Source organism: Dermacentor silvarum, chromosome 1 (genome assembly GCF_013339745.2).
Source record: "Dermacentor silvarum isolate Dsil-2018 chromosome 1, BIME_Dsil_1.4, whole genome shotgun sequence".
Classification (NCBI taxonomy): Eukaryota; Metazoa; Arthropoda; class Arachnida; order Ixodida; family Ixodidae; genus Dermacentor; species Dermacentor silvarum.
Window position 1 is genome coordinate 49788985 of NC_051154.1, and position 17524 is coordinate 49806508.

The 17524-nt window shown below is 51.4% G+C and overlaps 1 protein-coding gene across 2 annotated transcripts in view; it reads left to right on the forward strand.

Annotated features, from left to right (window-relative positions):
• Positions 1 to 5925, forward strand: part of LOC119462539 (uncharacterized) — a 31199-nt gene extending 25274 nt beyond the window's left edge. The window contains exon 8 of one of the 2 annotated variants that reach the window (XM_037723884.2): positions 5784 to 5925. In XM_037723884.2, coding sequence (XP_037579812.1) covers positions 5784 to 5902 — 119 coding nt within the window. In that variant the 3' untranslated portion in view covers positions 5903 to 5925. The remainder of the gene's footprint in view (positions 1 to 5783) is intronic. The other variant, XM_037723891.2, reaches the window with a different exon arrangement.
• Positions 5926 to 17524: the final 11599 nt, after the last annotated feature.

The following is a 17524-nucleotide window of genomic DNA, read 5'->3' on the forward strand; positions in this document are numbered from 1 at the left end:
CCAGCCTTGATCTTCGCTCCGGATATTGGCAAATTCCAATGCACGAAGCGGACAAAGAAAATACCACCTTTTCTACTCCGGACGGTCTTTACGAGTTTAACGTCATGCCTTTCGGTTTATGCAATGCTCCCGCCACATTTGAAAGAATGATCGACACGGTTCTTCGCGGCCTCAAGTGGAAAGCTTGCCTATGTTACCTCGACGATATTGTCGTGTTTTCCTCGACTTTCAGTGACCATCTGCAATGCCTAGATGAAGTGCTCACATGCGTTTCTAATGCCGGACTTCAAATAAACACTAATAAGTGCCGTTTCACTAGCACTTCGATTAAAGTCCTGGGTTATCTCGTTAGCAAAGACGGCATCTAGCCCGATCCGGACAAAATTTCCGCAGTGTTCAACTTTCCACGCCCACTTCGTGCAGAAGAACTGCGCAGCTTCCTTGGACTCGCCTCATACTTTCGACGTTTCATCCGGAACTTCGCCACCATTGCCTCGCCCCTCCAAAAGCTCCTTGCTAGTTCCAGTTCCTTCGATTGGAACAATCAGTGTGAAGCCGCGTTCCAAGAACTCAAGCGCGCACTAACATCCCCACCTGTTCTTTGTCATTTTGATGACAAGGCACTCACATTACTGGACACTGACGCTAGTCGTCAAGGAATTGGTGCCGTACTGCTGCAGCGCAAATGCGAATTTTGAGAGAAGGTTGTTGCATATGTAAGCCACGTTCTGACTTCTGCGAAAAAGAAGTACTCGATAATCGAACAAGAGTGTTTGGCTGTTGTCTGGTCCATTCAGAAATTTCGTCCATACCTCCGCGGTTGACATTTCACGGTTGTGACCGACCATCATGCCCTATGTTGGTTGTCGACAATCAAAAACTTGTCTGGACGCCTTGGCCGCTGGATACTCCGATTACAAGCATAGGATTTCGATGTCATTTACAAATCCGGAAGGAAGCACCGAGGTGCCGATGCTCTTTCACGATGCCCATTACCACCATCATCGGAGCACATCGCATCACCGTGTCAAATTGGCCGCACGGAGGGCGCATCGTCTATTACACCGATTTCCTCCTTGACTCCATCAACCCGCCCTTCAGTGCTTTCCACTCACCAACGCACCGATTCTTATTGCCATGGTATCATCAATCGCCTTAGCAGTGTTTCATCGCCACCTAATGCCAGGATACGGAAACAGCTCAAACTATTTAAGTTCGAAGACGACGTGCTCTACCGTTACATTTTTCACCCGGAAGGCCATCGATGGGTTCCCGTTGTACCGCACTCTCTTCGCGCTGAAGTTCTGCAGGCCTCACACGATGACCCTACGTCAGGCCACTTGGGGTACCACAAAACCCACGAGCGCATACGCAGCCGATTTTTTTGGCCAGGTCTTTCCACGAGCATAGCTATAGATATGTTGCCTCGTGCACGCTTTGCCAACACCGTAAGCGACCTACTACTGCTCTGGTTGGGACGCTACAACCACTTTCTTGTCCAGCAGAACCCTTCTCTGTCGTCGGCATTGACCTTTTCGGGACCCTCCCAACTACTCCAGATGGCAACAGATGGGTCGTCACTGCTGACCCGGTACGCTGAAACAGCCTCAGCTTGACCCCGTACACTGAAACAGCCTCAACACGTTCAGGATCTGCCTCGGAGGTAGCGGCCTTCTTCTTGCAGGCTATCTACTTATGTCACGGGGCCCCTCACATTCTTTTGAGCGACCGAGACAAGGCATTTTTTTCAAGCACTCTTAATAATCAAAAGTTCTGCAAGCGTTCAACACCGTGCACAAGACAACGTCTAGCTGCTACACTCAAACCAATGGCTTAACAGAGGGATTTCATCGCACGCTGTGCGACATGCTATCCATGTATATTCGACCTGACCATCGTAACTGTGATGCGATTCTCCCATTTGTAACATTTGTGTACAATACATCTGTTGAACGGACCCCCGGATACTCTCCGTGTTTATCTTAGTACACGGCCGCCACCCAACCTCATCACTCGACGTTTCTTTCTTCTCTGGCCCCGTCAACACTTCACCATTCATTTGCGACCAGTTTGTGTCTCGTCTTGCTCAATGTCGTCGTTGCGCCCGTATGAACACTGAAGCAAGCCAAGACGATCGGAAACATCGGTACGATGCCTCTCACCGCGTCGTTTCCTACCGCCCTGGTGATGTGTTCCTATAGACACCTGCACGAACATCCGGTTTATGTGAGAAGCTTGAGTCATCTAAACTAAAGTCATCACTTAAAGCTCAAAATGGGTGTTACAAGGTGTTCTCGCCGACGAAAAAAAGAAAAAGAAAAGGAAATGTATGTGAACGATTACGTCACTGCGTACGCGTTATACCAGCAGCAACGTAGAATATGATTTGTCAATGCAACAATAGCTGTTTGTCCTTTCTGGTAAAAGTCTGCGCCACAAGATGGCGCCACCAGCGCGGCTTCTCGCATATTCGTCTCCGATCACCCGGTGTTCGGTATCTCTACTACTGACCACACTTTATGGTGTAGATTTGTTGGCACTTCAAGTCGTTACCGGATGCTGAGCACCGTACAAGATACTTAAACGTTTTTTTCACTACATATTTCGAACTCGTTTAATTCGAACATCATATAATTCGGATTCTGAATGTCCTGACGATATCAAATTAACAGACGCCGACTGCTGTTTTAATTGTACTATGTTGTAGTGTTATCTCGTTCAATATATATATATATATATATATATATATATATATATATATATACGAAAAGCACGCTGGCCAACGTAATCAGTTGGGAAATAATTAACTTGAGGAATGTGGAATAATGGCACAAGTCGGGCAGATGTAATGCGAATGGAATCGCGGAACCCGAGATTCCGGAATGAAGTTGGAATGGAATTGGCACGTAGTTATGCAGCACTAAATCTTGAGCGACACTACAAAACTAGTAAATTTGCCAATTAGAGTAAACTAGACACGGCCAACTTATGGGATTTCTAATTTTTTTACAGAGTATGGGCTCTTTCAGAGACTACCTCTGCCGCAGCATAGGAACAACACAGTATTCTGCACACATTCTATACTTCTGCATTACAAGGTTGAAGTGCATTTAGAAAAAGCAACTTTTAATTGCTTTTTTAGCGGCGACGAGGTGACACAGTTAAGCTTCTGTAAGTCAAACGCGCCTCGCTTCCTGCTGCTCACGCAGGCCTCAAGTGAATTTGCAGTTAGCACATCGGTAGATATAGACTGTGCCTTTTCTACGTAGTCTCTTATCGCGAAGGCACAAAGGGACGTTCGTGCGACGCCATTTCAGACAGTTAATGTTCACAAAGCACAACAGTTAGAACTTTATATACTATCCTATTTCTCCTAGAACTGCTATGCAACTTATGTTGTCGAGTTTTAATAAAGTGCAGTATACCACACACCAACACCTTACGCTCCTTTGTTTTTAACACACCGCGCTGCGACCTGGTGGCGAGCGACGAAATTGGCTCGATAGTACTAGTCGTAGCTCTCCGCATTGAGTTACGCTGTCATCGGGCTATACAGGCGGCCTCGCTTGCTTTGTGTACCGACTTCATTTCTTCGTGTGTTTGGGTGTTCAGCTACCGTAAAAGGTACCTGCGTTTGCTGAGAGTAACCTCCGTCTCATCTCGACGAGAGTACGTGCGCCCCGTTCTTCACTTAACCATGCAATAAATGGAGCAAAAATGCAGTCGAGTCTCTCAAACCCAGTCTGCTTCGCTGAGTGCGCCGCTTTGCATTCACTAGCAGGGCTTCGCGTTTTGTACTACCCGAAACCGCTAACGTCGCATGGAGGGCGCTGTTGACCGCGTTTCCACAGCGCCGCCTGGGTAGCGCAATATCGCCAGTACTGCAAGCATCGTTTACCATGTTATTGCGATAGCAATGATATGGACACTTCAACCGCATTTCTGCCGTCGCCGTCGTCGTCGCCGTGAGGTTCCCTATAGATAAAATCTTCGCCGCGCGCCGTATGCCCGAGCGGAAGCGTGCGGGGACGCGCGCTATGACGGAGAGCGAACGCACTCAATCTCCCACGCGCAAGCAAGGAAGCGGGAAGCCAGCGCCGGAGGGAGCGGAGGGTGGGGGGAGGGGGGGGCACACTTCCTCTCTGCCAACAACCGCGCTCGTCGCTCGCACCGTCGCTTATCTCCACACGGCGCTGACCTTTATGCACCGTGCATTCGCCGCTCAGTTTCCGTTGAAGCGATAGACCACACGTACCTTCGCCCGTTGGTGCGGCGTATGCGCTTGCTGCCAGCGTTTTGACAGTCGTTGTCTGCAGTCATTCAGTGTGATCTATTCATGTTTGTTTGTGCGCGCTCACACCACGCTTGTTCAATCAGTTAGTAATAGTCGGGCCACATTTTCCAACGCACGCTACACATGCAATGCTGCCCGGGTCGGCAGTGCAGCGCTACAGGTGTGTCCCTTCGCACGCGCTGCCCACGGGAAGCGCTTCTCATCAACACCACCGTTTCACACGCGCCTTCTCGTGGTCATCGAGTCTCTCTTCATGTCGGTCTACTTACGCCGCAGCACACCTGCTTACTTAATCAGCTCATGTTTACTACAATTCATATTGCTACCAAAGCTGCTCACCTTACTTCGTATGACATTGCTGTGTTGCTATCGCATTCATTGCTTCGCCCTTAGGGCGAAACTGACATTTTTTAGTTTGTGCGCGGATAATGCAACGAACCCTTGACTACATGTTCTAATGTCTTCTAATTTTTTATACAATGTTTTAGAAAACAAAACATGTAAAAGCTAATAGGGCTTTCACGTCTTCTTGCTAACCTTGTTGGTTGAGATGGTTTACATGTTTTAATTTGTGTCCAGTTTCATGTATTTAGTTCCTGAAGTATGGGTACTGAATTGACCAGGCATGCGCTTTATCAGGAATAGACATGTGCTTTCGACCATCCGAGTGGCCACAGAATGCTTCTTTTAAGGGCTAATGCTGAAGCTTTCATTGCACATAGGCAGAGATTTTTTTTTTCTGAAACCAAAACTGAGAAAAGGCTTTTTTTTAGCAGTACATAATAGATTACAGGCAACAACTGCAGAAATAACAGGTCACAAAGCGTGTTCGTTGTTCTTGTCTGAAAAAAAAAATATGCAACATTATGACATTACGACTTCAAAAATGTTTTTAATTGCTAGGCACGCAAGGGGGTAAGCTTAAGTAATAAACAATTATAGAGAAAGCATTTTATATACTGGAATTAGAAGAATAGATCAGCTCAGCCACTCAAGGAGTGGGAACGGTTGAACTCTCGCCATTTCGAGGAGTTCGAAGGAGTGGAATTACGGGCATCTCCACTCTCCCAATGGAATGGAGGGCCCCACTCCGTAACTCTGAAATCCATGAAGTTTTGCATCAGAGCACACCACTAGGGATATGCAATTGCTGTGGATGAATGAAATGCCAACTCTTACAATTTTGTAGTCATGTTTCTGCAAGAGAATCAATGCAGAACATTTTGTATACATTACTTTGTTGTGTACTACAAGGTTAATTTTTTTTTTTTCATGCCGATCACTCAAGAGCTCACCATCATTTGAAAAATAAAAAGGCCCTCTTCTATGGGAAAGTAACAGACAAAAGTTGTATCCTTATTGAACAAATTATTTGTCACAGTGCAGCAGTCTGCATAAGGGACACCCCTTTTATAGCCTCTGCCCATTTGATTTTCGCTGGCAAATGGCATGCTGGTGTTACTGAGTGATGGAACCACCTCTTTTGCAGCACAGAGTTTAGCACTACAGCTACGTTGGAGACCAAGTAACAATTCATCACCAAGCAGATACGTACTGCAGGAAAAGACACTCATCTTTCTGTGTGTACTGATGTCATTGACAATGTAAATAAAATTCAGCATTTACCTCTATGTGCAGTCTTCTGTGAACTGACTGGCATAATGATACTGACTGTGGCTGTTGTTGAACGTGGCAGCTAGAAAGAAAATGCAATTCATTCGTTGACATTTGTTAATTTTAATTGTTATATAATCCCGTATAGTACAATAGGTGACGACGAACGAAGGGTCGATAGTAGGGTGGCTAGCGATAGCGCAGACAATCCGCCTCTTTCACGGCCCGACGGTGCATGCGCCTTGCCCTGGCAGATTAGTCGCGAAACGTTTTGGAAGGGTCGCCCGCACAGCCGCGCGGCCCCTTCTCGGGGGAGACCCCCGAGAGGGGGAAAAAAAAAGGTGCTCGGAAGCGCGCTACTGCAAACATTCGTGCCATGTACCGCATTGAAACCCCACTGGTAGCTCGACGTCGGTGAGGTGCCGAAAACTTGCGTAGCGTAAGACTGCAACTCCACTTTAAAACAAAGTGGCGAGGGCTTTGTCCGGACTGCACAGGTAACGCTGTAGTTGCCCTTGCAATGCTGGCTATAATAGCAAATTTATCGATAAACCCCTGCGTTACACTTGGTCAACACTTCAAAACATTCCATTGCTGCCGAAGTCTTCTTGCAGCGTCGGTCCTCGCTTGCTGGTAGTGAAAGTGTGTGCCTGACTTCACGTACTCGTTTATGGCGCTGTAACACTGGGTCGTATATGGGTGGGTCTGTACGTGTTGTTATGCTGGCACATTTCGTAATTCTAGAGATACACTGTTTACCTCTGCGTCAAACAAGAAACGGTGCATTCGGCACAGCAGCATAAACAGCCGCCTCGCTCAGGTATACCCAGTGTGAACGATGCCATCTGCGTTTTCGCGAGAGAACAGCACGGTATTTAAATGAGCGCTTATGCGAGCACAGTTTTCTCAAATAATGCTTTTTGACACACGCAAGCTGTAAGTATGAGCAAGTTAAAGAAAAGCGAGAGTCGCTAATAAATTAACAGCCCAATAAATATAACTGAACCAGAGTTGCCTTTGGTAGAGGGGCTCAGCCGCTCATACTGACTCGTCTGACGGCGGAACAACGCGGCTAGTATGCGCAGATGTGTGTGTTTTATTATGTGTTTTCACATTATTTCATATCAGGGATGCACCTTTCCCCCAATATCTGACGCTAACAACGATCTGTGGCTGTAGATGTCGATGTAAACAAGTGCACTGCTTTGCTACATCCGACACGGAAGGCTGCGTGCCCGAAGACTTCTTATTGTGTGAAATGGGTAAATAACGTGTTAAAAAAAAAAAGAGAGAGAGAGAGAGAGAGAGAGAGAGAGAGGTGCAAGTGCAGAAGTCAGCGACAACAAACTCCGAAGCAACCGTGACAACAGACGGAACTGCGCGTGCCTTTAAGTATAAACCGCACGCAAGCGATCTTGCGCGCGACAGCGACAAGCTACACAATGGAGATGGCTGTCGCGTTCGCTCGTCGCCTACAAGTTGGACCGCACGCGAGCGACGACTTTGAGCGACGTCTCCCCGGTGTTGCCGGTATGAGGGCAGCAAATACGCGCCGAAACTGGCGTGACCCTGCTTTATTAATTTATGCTGATGTGTTTTACTGTAAAGAGCAGCATAAATATTTCTAAAGGTCTTGAACTACGTTCTTATCCTCGCACGTATCAAAATTTAGTCGTTTGCTCGTTCCGTGCGACAATCGGTAGTACTTGACCGATGTACATCCTGTTCCGGCTTCGCGCTATTGGCTAGTCGCTCATAGCACTTCCAGGCGGCGAGCGAAGAATTCATGATTTCCAGGGCCGGTATTTTGTAGCGATGCCTTGCCTGTAATAATGCCTTTTCGTGCTTATTGCGCTTTGTCAGTGCTCAGAGCGACGGTCCGCTCGCGTTTTCAACGGGATCAGCCGGCTGTGAGCGGTGGATGATAAGACTAGTATCCTGGAAGATCTCTCCAATCCATTGTCCAGCAGCGCAGAATAAGCCATAAGGCATTGCTACAAAATCGTGGCCCAGAACCGAGCGATCGAGCGACAAGAACGAGCGATCTGGGCTGGTATTTTGTAGCGATGCCTTTCCGATGCTAATGCCTTTTCGTAGGGTTGGGCGAATAATGAATTTGAGGTTCGAAGCGAATTCGAAGCGAATAGTGATTTGGTCGAAAAATTTCGAATCGAATAGTTCGAATAGTATATATCCCATATTACAGTAAAACCTAGTTAATTCGAATTTCACGGGAACAAAAAAAAAATGTCCGAATTAACCGAACGCCAAATTATCAGGGTACCCAGAAAACAATATACAAATGCTTACTACGTCAGCACGATTTTATTAGTGTAATGGATGAGCAAATCCTTTTGCTATTTTGCACAAAAGCAGTGCGGAAGCTGCAATTCTCGTCATCTCGTGACTGATTGGCTCTCGCAGCAGCAATCGAGGCCTCGCGACTTCCTTCGCAGCACGGCCGCGGCGCGCACCATCATTTGCGACACGCTTTGCACTACCGCGCGCACATCCCAATTATTTTTTCGCCAGTAGCTAACCGTCAACAGATCGCACGTCCATCGCGATGCAGGCGGTGCTCTTCATTCTCGACAGCTTTGCACCGAGTCAAACCGAAACTGTTTGTCGCAACCGCGGCCGCTATCGACGCGATTATGAACGGCGACATTGCGGTGCTAGGCCACGCTAGCGGCAAAAAACGCGCGGGTCAGCGCCTTTCCGCGAGGCCACCGTGGCAAGCGTGTTTCGCCGTGCGGCAGCGCGATAAGATTTCCCGCGCTCTCCGAACGCGCGCGCATAAAGCCCCTATTGACCCTTTTCGCAGAGCAGTTTGCTCTAAAGCAACGAGATTACGCCTTCGGCGGGGCGCCATACGTTGCCTCAGCGAATGCACAAGAATACGAAACCACTACTGCTTCTGCCCTGCGACTGTTCGATCAGCTGTCGGAAATGCAAGTGGGTGTTCGCTAATGCACTGTGCCCAATTCATGCTGCAAAATGTGTAACAATAAAGTGAAGACGTGCGCGGTAGTTAGCTGCAAAAATATTGATTCGCATATTAAACGATATAATCAACCTACGTCGTCGCTGCTACATAAGGACTGCCTGTGTTGCCGGCCCTTCCCGATGCTGGCTTTCCTCGAGGATAAAAAAAGAATTCATCCACCAGCGCTGTATAGCTAACCTCCAAAGAAAGGACTTCAACTCCGCAACTTAAGAGTGAGTACCGCTCGTTACAAAAGGAAGTAACGGCACCTACTGGCATAGTAAGTTTCTCGCACGTTATTTACACATCTACCCCTACTCTCACGAAAACTTACACAAGCCGTGCCGCCAACGTATCAATAATAAGTGAATGGGCGCACGCTTGAATCAATGTGCCGAAGCATGAGTATAACGGCGACTACACCGACAAGACACGAATGCTGGAAGCTGAACGTTTCGTGACGGTCCACAAGGTAAGCGAGGGACTAGCGATAATACGCCTTTGCTACAAGCTACCACAAAGTACAGAACATTTGCATCCCAAGCTTTGTGAGCCGCAAGAAGAAATCTATCGCAGCAGAGCACAACCGCGGGTGATAGGGCTGAAAATAAACAATAAATAGTGGCCGCACAGAGGAACTTTACTGAGTCAGAAACATGACAAGCCGCTGCTTCAAAATGTTTGCTAAATAAATAACGCGCACAGTGATCCTGATTTAATTCATAAGCGGAAAATTTGGACAGGTTGGAATACATTTCTAGTCCCGCTGCTCGTGCCGTTTGGACAAGGCGTAATGAGCTCTGAAAGCACTTACATGTCGTCTAAAGCTGGGGCCAAAGCTTCGTGTAGGCCAAATAGTCACCGTCGACGATATGCGTCGAAACGGAGGTTTGCTGCGCCGCACCGGCGTCACGCACTTGCATTGTAAACACGGAGGCAGCTGAAGCAAGCAATGTACGCGACACCATGTGATCAAACATGGCAGCGCCCATGGGAGCGCCGGGAAAAGGACACCGCCAGGGCTCGTTGTTTCATGCGAGAGACGACGATCGTCCGATTGAAAACCCGGCGCGGACCGGCGGCGGTCCGGTTGTGATAGCTCCGTGACGCCCCCCCTCGTCGCTCTTTATTGGTTTGTCATCTCGCGGCACGCGGCATTTGCCGCAGAAATTGGTCTCGAAGTTGCCCGCGCCAGTCTGCCGCGCGCGTCGTGTCGCGCGCGTTTTTGTCGCTAGTGTGGATGTACCTGAAGCCATTTCGCGCGGCACGCCGCAAAACCCCCGATTCCTGCAGCTTTTGCCGCGTGCGGCATGACGGGTTGCCGCGCGTTTTTGCCGCGTGTTTTTGCCGCTAGCGTGGCCGTACCCTAAACACACTAGCGGCAAAACGCACGTACACACTAGCGGCAAAACGCGCGCCGCGAAAGCAGCCGCGAAACAAGTTTTTCTTGCCGCGGCAGGGATCGCTCCTGGACCGATTTTATTGCGATAGCAATTATATAGACACTCCAAAGCGGATTTATGCCGTCGGCGTCGCCGTGAGGTTCCGTATGACGTCAACGGCGATGTATGTGCGAGTGAAAGGGCGAGAGGGACGCGCGCTTTCACAGGGAGCGAACGCACGTCGGAGAGCAAACGCGCGTTCTGCGCCGTGCTCCCTGAAGGGCTGCAGAATTAAGGCTACGTTCACACTTGGTCTCGAAGCAGGCGGAAGCGGCAAAAACTTCTAAAAATCCGCCCGCCTAGGCGGCGAAGCGGGTGGAAAACCAGGCGGAAAGCAAAATCGGTCTCGGACCGATTTTTTCGCCATGGCGAGGCGGAATCGCGGCGGAAAGTCGTTCCGCTCGACCGGAAGCTCCACTAGCATGTAAACATCCGGTCGTAAAATTGTACATGGCACCAAATGTGTAGGCTGCGATGGTGCTCGACGCGATCTATAGATCCACCACTTTCTCTACGACAAGAGTGGTACTAAAACGTACTGTCAGCAATACTCGCAATAGTATTCAACGTCGCGCGACCGGAGGTGCAGCAACGAAGCCTTGGGGTGACCCAACTTCTCGCGCTTTTGCAAAGCTGGGCGAACCCACCACAGCCGCTTCGGAGGTGTCCGCGTCTTCCGTTTATTCATTGTCCATTTCTAGGAAACAAGTAGGTAGAAGTACAAAAAAAAATTCTTCTCCCACTTTCATGGCAGAGAAAAGTTGGGCAGATTCCTCGTTGGCGCTCCGCAATTCTCCTCGCACGGGCGCAGTATGTTGCAAAAGTCGCAGGGCGCTTTTGTAGCGTGAGCTACAAGCCCGTTTCGCGCGGCACATCAAGAGCCGTGCTGCGCATGCGCAAGGATCAGTGATGTCACACGGCTTGCGCACCGGAGCCACCGGAGCCGGCACCTCTCGCGCACTCCGCCGCCGGTCTGCGCATTCCAGAGGAGTGACGTCGTAGCCGTGGTAGACGCACTGGCGCCGGCGCGCGCTCGCTGTGCAGTCGCCGTCTGACACTGCGCTGGAGCCGCTGCGCTTCTGACTGGCGTTTGCCAGTGTGGTATAGCCATGGAGAAGGAGAGCGCAAATGCTGCTCAACAGCGCAGAAGAACGGAGAAGCTTGACTCATCGGATCCCGAAGTAGTTGCCTGGCAATTAGCGGTTGAGCGTAGGAGGAATGAACAGAAGAAGGCTATATACATGTGCCACATAATACGTATACCGCGTGTGTGTCATTGGAGCAGCAGTAAGCATGACAATCAAGCTAATCCTTGACAATCTAGACAACCAGGAAAGCTAAGAATAATCAGCTGAACCTTTGCTAACGCTACGTATATCCTGGCATAGCCGAGCTAAGCCACTGCAACTTTTTTTTCGTTGCGCGGTGGTTTTCTCGTCGCGACAATAGATTGGGAGCATAGGTCTCACGTAGGACGCGCAGGCTTCGGCGAGCCCCAACACAAGGGCCAGCCCGGGTTTTAGCTTTGGTGTACTGGAGGCGCCGCCAATAATACGAAATGATGAAATATTATTACAACCTGTAAATAAGTGCTATTAAAGAAATATAATCACGCCTAGGCACCAACCTTTGACTTCAACAGCGCTACCGTGCCCGTATGAGGAGAATTACGGAAAGGCTACGAGGAATTTACCGAAGGTCGCAGACGACACGCAAAGTTGCGCGAAATGAACACTTTTGATGACGGGTGGGACGATGAATGAACATACCGCTCGAAATGGTGCGATAATGAGCGCCACCACGCCGACAAACGTACGCAGACTAGATGGATGTGGGCGAAAGCGGCAGCGGTGGCAGCGGCGATAGCAAAACAAATGTGAACAACTTGGACATGCGCGGAAAAGATTTTCCGGCCGCTTTGGCCTTTCCGCCCGCTTGCCGCTTCCCGAGTGTGAACGTAGCCTAAGCGTATCTTTCCTCCTTTCCATATATAGAGAGCAAACGCGACTTCTTCCGTCGCGCGAAAGGCTGTGGGGGGACGGGAGGGAGGGAGGGAGGGGACGTTTAGCTGCGGCACCAAATGCGTATTTATATAAAGACGCCGCGCGCGTTCGGTGCGAACGCGGGCAAAACGCCGACGGCGTCGACAACAGTTCTGCGCGTTGCTGGTGCTGCTGCATGTCCAAGTTTATACAGCTGATAAAACTACTATTCTTACTCAGCCATTTTACTTACTTACTCTCTACTAATTTGCTATCGCAATTGATGCTTCGCCTTTCGGGTGAAACTGCGACAATTTTTTTGCGGTTTGCCGCGTGCCACGGATGAAGGAGACCAATGAGAGCGGCTGGCTACCGTGAAGTGCGCGCGGAAAACTGGTGTCATGCGGACCGGCCTATTAGATCTTCTTGGAGGCTGCGATGATCTATCTTGGCAGGCGTTGGTTGCGGGAGTTGGGGGACGTTACCTGCGACGTACACACACGGTGACTGTGCCAATTCATTCACAGCTGGCCTAGCTGTCTCTACAGTACTTTGTTGGCACAGCACCTCGTCGCTCTTACTACGACCTTCAACGGCCTCTGTTGCCACTAAGGCATTTCTAGCAGATAACACTTTTTGTTCACTTATGAACGTGCTGCTAATCTCATAGGTACTACTCTTCTCTTCGGCTTTTGACGAAAATCTGCTAGCGAGTTCCTCATACTTTCGCTGCGCATTACCTACAAATGTTTTTGGCTGCTGTTGTCTTCGCTCGATCAACGCTTGTATCTCTTTGTTCAAGGCTGCCATTACCTTTTCGTGCGCTTGCCGTTCTCGCTCACGTTCACTCTCGCGCTCTCGTTCTTGACGCTCACGCTCGCGCTGTACTACCTCCCAAGCAATCTCAATGCTTTCATCATCAAAGCCACTATCTATTATTGCCCTTTCGATGGCTGGCCTTTCCATTGTTTCCTCCGCCTCAACTCCCAAATCCTCGCACACCAAGAGCAAGTCTGCCCTCGCCAATCTTCCAATGAGATCCATGGTAGCTGCCCCGACTGGTGGCTAGAACTGTTTCCTTAATTTGTGCAAACTAAAAATATGCTACAAATGCCCGATTCCCAGAACAATCAAAATAAACACAAAATTTGAAGTCTGGCGAATCAAAGGAAGAAACCACGCGCTCACCCATGGATGCAGCACCACGCCATCTCATCCATCCGTCCGCTGTTCCCAGTTCCTCGGAACTCCCTGGGTCGAAGGCTCGTTCTTCTTCGATGTTCCCAGTTTCTCCGGACTTTGGTCGAAGGTTCCTCGATGTCGCTGTTCCAGTTGTTCAGCTGGAATCCCTGGGTCGAAGGCTCATACTTCTTCGTTGCTCCCAGATCCTTCGCTGTTCACTTTCAGGACTCCTTTGGTCGAAGGCTCATTCTTCGGTCGAAGGTTCATCCCACCGCTGCCACCAGTTATTAGATCTTCTTGGAGGTTGCGATGATCTATCTTGGCAGGGTTGATTTTAATAAAGTAATAGCCTGGCGAGTCGGGGGTGAAGAGCCTGCGCTTACACGTGGTGCAGCGCTATGTTTCGTTTGTCTTACGTATGTTCTCCAGGACCCGGGATTCGTCACACGAGGCTCGTCACCAGTACTCTACATGTTCCCTCAGCGTTCCTCATGGCCAGCGAATTGAGTTCACCGGCCATTCCGAACTTCCGGGGCGAGGAGGAGCTGTTAGATACGGACCCCTTTCCCGGAATCAATCAAGTTCCCCCACCATCTCAAAAGGCCATCGCATGTCAATTATGGTGCGCCGAGTCGCATCAACCACACTACCGGACCCGTTAGACAGGTTGGCGACACCCTCCCCATCATGCGCATCACATCAAGCAAGCTATTGCCTCTCATCCTGCTCGACTCTTCCCAAAAGTGCAACGGGAGACGGGCACGATTCCAGGTAGGAGGCCTTGGTCGAGAGCAAAGCGGTTTTGCAGCTGTGGAGGATCGTTCCGAGAACATCCGGTCTCTGGCAGCTGAGCGCTTCCAGGCGAGGAGGCAACGCCGGAGGCAAATCAACCATCGGACAATGGAGCCCTCGGAGCGTCCCCATTGGCCGAATATGACGGCACTTGCACGGGCCAATACTAGGGGAGGAAAATGACGACACCTGAGCTGGCTCGACGATTGGCCGAAAATGACGGGACCCCGAAGAACCTCAATTCTTCGAGTCTCCGAGAGACCGAAGGGGTTAGAAGAGCGACAAATCAAGAAGGTTCCTCTTCTTGCCACGGGCCGCAGCGTCCGATTTGCTGCCGGCCGCCGATCACTGTATGACTGTTCATTACTTTGTATATTTTCACTGTAAATAATGTTAATAAACTCTCCTGTTTCCCCCAAGTCCGCCTCAACGTCCCCCAACCAACGCCTGCCAAGATAGATCATCGCAACCTCCAAGAAGATCTAATAGGCCCAGCCTCTCGTTTCTTACTCGCGTCCGGTGTTAGCCGGAAACTCCTTTCGCACTATCATCTGCAGGCGTCAGCTCCCGGACGGAGCTGACGGATAGTTCGAGAAGGGGAGAGGAGTCTATGCTGTCACGTGACTGCCGCAGCGGCGCGCCGCCGGCTCATGTGGCCGCCCTGCGGCAGCTTCGTTTTGCCGCCGGCGGTGTGCCGCGCGCGTTTTGCCGCTAGTGTGTACGTGCCACTAGGGTACGGTCACGCTAGCGGCAAAAACGCGCGGCAAAAGCGGCAGGAATCGGGGGTTTTGCGGCGTGCCGCGAGAAGAACAACCAATCAAGAGCGACGAAGGTGACGTCACGGAGCTATCAACCGCACCGCCGCCGGTCCGCGCCGGGTTTTATTCAATCGACGATCGTCGTCGCTCGCATGAAACAACGAGCGCTCGAGGTGTTGCTCGCGCGGCGGGACGCGCTTGCCACGGTGGCCTCGCGGCAACTTACCGCTAGCGGCAAAAGTGGCAGGAATCGGGGGCGGCGTGGCGCGCGTGAGATTTCTGGACGCTGTCAGCACCTTTATCGCTCGCGGTGATTCCGCGTTCCGAGAGCGCGCGAGATCATATCGCGCTGTCGCGCGGCGAGACGCTATTGCCACGGTGGCCTTCGCGGCAAGGCGCTGACGCGCGGCAACTTGCCGCTCGCGGCATGACGCGCGCGCTTTTGCTAAAGCCCCTATATATAAAAAGTAGCGCCATCCACTTCCCTCCTCCCCCGTTCCACTATCGCGCTCGGCGCGATCGAGGCGCGATATCTAAAACCCCCATATATATAAAAGTAGCGCCATCCACTTCCCTCCTCCTCCGTTCCACTATCGCGCTGGGCGCGACCAGCGCGATCGAGGCGCGATATCGACAGTGGCGCCGCCAGCGTCGGGCCTGCCGTGGCAGACGACAGCTAACGCGCTACCAAAGGAAATCCGAGGAAAGCTTCGATCGCGCCCTGCGGAGAAGTTTTTGAGGCGCGATTTTGCTTCGTCAGTCAGTAACTGGTCTTAATGATGCCGTTTTGGAAGTAGCAACGCGACGATGCGAGACGGCGCAAATATCAAGTGTGCAGCAAGCGTTTGCGCACGCCGGATGGTAAACAAAAAAAGCCTTTTGCCCTCGCCTTGTCGGTTGCGGCAATTTAAGGCGCAGCAGCATCCTATCACAATGAAGTTCTTGTCCCTAACACGTTTGATCCGTTTGTGCGTACAGCACTTTCGTCGCACAGGCCCGAGAATGACAGTCGGAGTGCGCTGGAAAGAAAAATATATACAAAAGCGTAATGGCACGTACACACTAGCGGCAAAACGCGCGCGGCGCGCCGCCGGCGGCAAGAACCGCGCCGCGAAAGCAGCCGCCAAACGGGTTTTTCTTGCCGCGGCATGGATCGCTCCTGGACCGATTTTTTGCGGTTTGCCGCGTGCCGCGGATAAAGGAGACCAATGAGAGCGGCCCGCTTCCGTGACGTGCGCGCGGGAAACTGGTGCCACGCGGACCCGCCCGACCGCTTGTTTCTAGTTTCGCACTATCATCTGCACGCGTCAGCTCCCGGATAGTTCGAGAAGAGGAGAGGAGTCTAGTCTGTCACGTGATTGCCGCAGCGGCGCGCCGCCGGTTGGTGTGGCCGCCCTGCCGCTGCTGCGTTTAGCCGCCGGCGGAGCGCCGCGCGCGTTTTGCCGCTAGTGTGTACGTGGCATAACGCGTGCTTCCACGTGACACTGATTGGCCAATGCGGGAGCGGAGGAGGCTGGGGCGACAGGAGGCGGCGAGGAGGGAACGCCGGGGTGAGCGCGGTGGCGGCAAGATCTAAGAATGGCGCTACTTTTTATATATAGGGGCTTTAGCTTTTGCCGCTGCGTGGCCGTAAATACGGCCACGCTATGGCAAAAACACGCGGCAGAAACGCGCGTCAAAACGCGGCAACGCGTCATGTCGAGCGCGGCAAAAGCGGCAGGAATCGGGGGTTTTGCGGCGTGCCGCGCGAAATAAGTTCGAGACCCATTTCTGCGGCAAATGCCGCGTGCCGCGAGATGAAGAACCAATCAAGAGCAACGAGGATGATGTCATAGAGCCATCACAACCGGACCACCGCCGGTGCGCGCCTGGTTTTCAATCGACGATTCTCTCGCGGTTCTATGGAGGGATTTCTGAACGCTGTCCGATCGCACGCTTTTCGCTCACGGCGATTCCGCGTTCCGAGAGCGCGCGAGATTATGTCGCGCTGACGCGCACGTTTTTGCCGCTAGCGTGGCCGTACAAGGCACACGGCCGACGCACACACCCGAGTCAGAACGAAACTACCGCTCGCTGCAACAACTGCAGACGAAATCGCGGTCGCTATCTATGCAATCATGGATGGCCACTACGCAGGCACGCTTTTATTGCGATAGCAATTATATGGACACTTCAACCGGATTTCTGCCGTCGGCGTCACCGTGAGGTTCCGTATAGATAAAATCTTCGCCGCGCGCCGTATGCCCCAGCGGAAGCGTGCGGGCGCGCTATCACGGAGAGCGAACGCACTCAATCTCCCACGCGCAAGCAAGGAAGCGGAAAGCCAGCGCCGGAGGGAGCAGGGGGGTGGGGGGGGGGGGCACTTCTCTGCCAACAACCGCGCTCGTCCGCACAGTCTCTTATCTCTCCCACGCGCTAGCAAGGAAGCGGTAAGCCAGTGCCGGAGGGAGCGGGGGGGGCACTTCTACGCTGCC